Here is a 1657-nt window from a genome sequence, read left to right as displayed (position 1 = left end):
CAATGGGAGACCATTTCCCCCTTTTTTAATGGTCAGAGCCTGTGGTGCTGCTGTAAGCAGCTAAGGCAGAGTGAGGCAGCGTGGGTTAGATCTTGCGCTGCTGATTGATGTGATGGCACCAAGTCCAGCACTCAGCAATTCCCAGCTAATCACCAAAATCCAGGTTCATCCAAGGCTACACAATAGAGGGGGCTGAGCAACCACCTAAGCTTCCTGTTCAGCAGATCCTTCCCAAGGTTTTACCCTCCTCCTGCTAAAGAAACACTTCCTAATGTCCAGTCTGAACCTCCCCTGGCACAACTTTGAACCTTTCCCATGTCTCCTATTGCTGGATTCCAGGTAGAAGAGCTCAGCACCTCCCTCCCCACATCCCCTCCTCAGGAAGTTGCAGAGGGAGATGGAGTCACCCCTCAGCCTCCTTCTCTCCAAACCAGACAAATTCAGAGCCCTCAGCTGCTCCTGGACATTTCTTCCAGCCCCGGCATCAGCTCTGTTCCCCTCCTCTGGGGGTCATCCAAGGTTCTTCACATCCTTCAATGCTGGGGCTCAGCCCCACATACAAGGAAAAGCAATTTGTCTTTAAAAGATACTCACTCTCTTCTTGTGGCTGCAATCTGTCTCTTGAGGGGAAAAGGAGGAATATTTATCCCTGGGAACAGGCTTCATATCAAGCTCCTCCTGAGTTTTGCTAAAAAAAGGGAGGAAAAGCAAATGTTATTATGACCGGCTGGGAGAACCTTCCTCTGCCAGGTCAATCCTTCCTCATCACAGGCAACCATGCAAGGAATAAATATCCAGCTAGAGGACTCCAGGAAATGGACTGGAGCTCCCAGATGAGAGAGGATCCATCCCTGACTGCACATGCAGCTGGTGAGCTTGAGTCACCCCCCACAGCACAACCTGTTTGGCAGACACAGAAGCAGCCCCAGCAGTGCCACTGAACCAGCACAGCTCCACTGCAGTAACCAGAACAGGCCTGCACCGGCCTGCAATGCACCCTGCAATGTCAGGGTCCTTTCCTGCTACACGAGCTCAGCCCAGAAACGCAGAAACAGAAACACTGGCAGCTCCCCAGCCCTCACTTTGTCTCCTCCAGGCTGCAGCTGAGCAGCTCGCTCCGGGGCTCCGTCGTGGCTCCGGCAGTGCTGGATGTGGAGGATTCAGACCAGCCGTTCTCCACACTCCTCCGGGCTGGGGGGGCCGTGATCTCCACGCCATCCACCAGGGCCTGCGACAGCTCTTCCTCTGTCACAGCTGCAAAGGCCACAACAAACACCTGCTGCTATGAACTGCAGCAGCCCAGGGGAAGAGCATCTCTAACAGGGCAGGTTCTGCTGCTGCAGAGCTGTTCCCAAGGGGTTTGGTCCAAAAATTGTCTGGCATTTTGCTTTCACCCTCCTCCTGCAGTGAAACCTGTGCAGGAGAATGCTGGAAGCAATCACCAGCCTCTCAAAGTGAGAAGGGTATCAGGGAGGGATGCAAACATGCTTTGCTGTTTTTTGTCTCTGGAGAAGGCTCCGAAAGCCACCAAATTGCTGCTACCGGATGGGAAATAAAAAACAGAGCAGCTTTTCTACAGCAGCAGATGCAGTTCTAGAACCTTTGTCTGGCCACAGCAAAGAGAAAGTGATAAAAACCACTAATTAGTGGTACGGTT

At 52.7% G+C, this 1657-nt stretch overlaps 1 protein-coding gene across 1 annotated transcript in view; it reads right to left on the bottom strand.

Moving 5' to 3' along the window:
* The window catches only part of CUNH21orf2 (chromosome unknown C21orf2 homolog), a gene marked incomplete at its 5' end in the record, with an annotated part of 5256 nt that overhangs the window by 1523 nt on the left and 2076 nt on the right, over positions 1–1657 (bottom strand). Inside the window, 2 exons of the mRNA XM_017729388.1 lie at positions 595–688; positions 1083–1254. Coding sequence (XP_017584877.1) covers positions 595–688; positions 1083–1254 — 266 coding nt within the window. The remainder of the gene's footprint in view (positions 1–594; positions 689–1082; positions 1255–1657) is intronic.

The sequence above is a fragment of the Corvus brachyrhynchos genome, unplaced genomic scaffold, assembly GCF_000691975.1.
Source record: "Corvus brachyrhynchos isolate BGI_N302 unplaced genomic scaffold, ASM69197v1 scaffold63, whole genome shotgun sequence".
In the NCBI taxonomy this organism is placed as follows: Eukaryota; Metazoa; Chordata; class Aves; order Passeriformes; family Corvidae; genus Corvus; species Corvus brachyrhynchos.
This window is presented reverse-complemented; position numbering and strand designations above follow the sequence as displayed.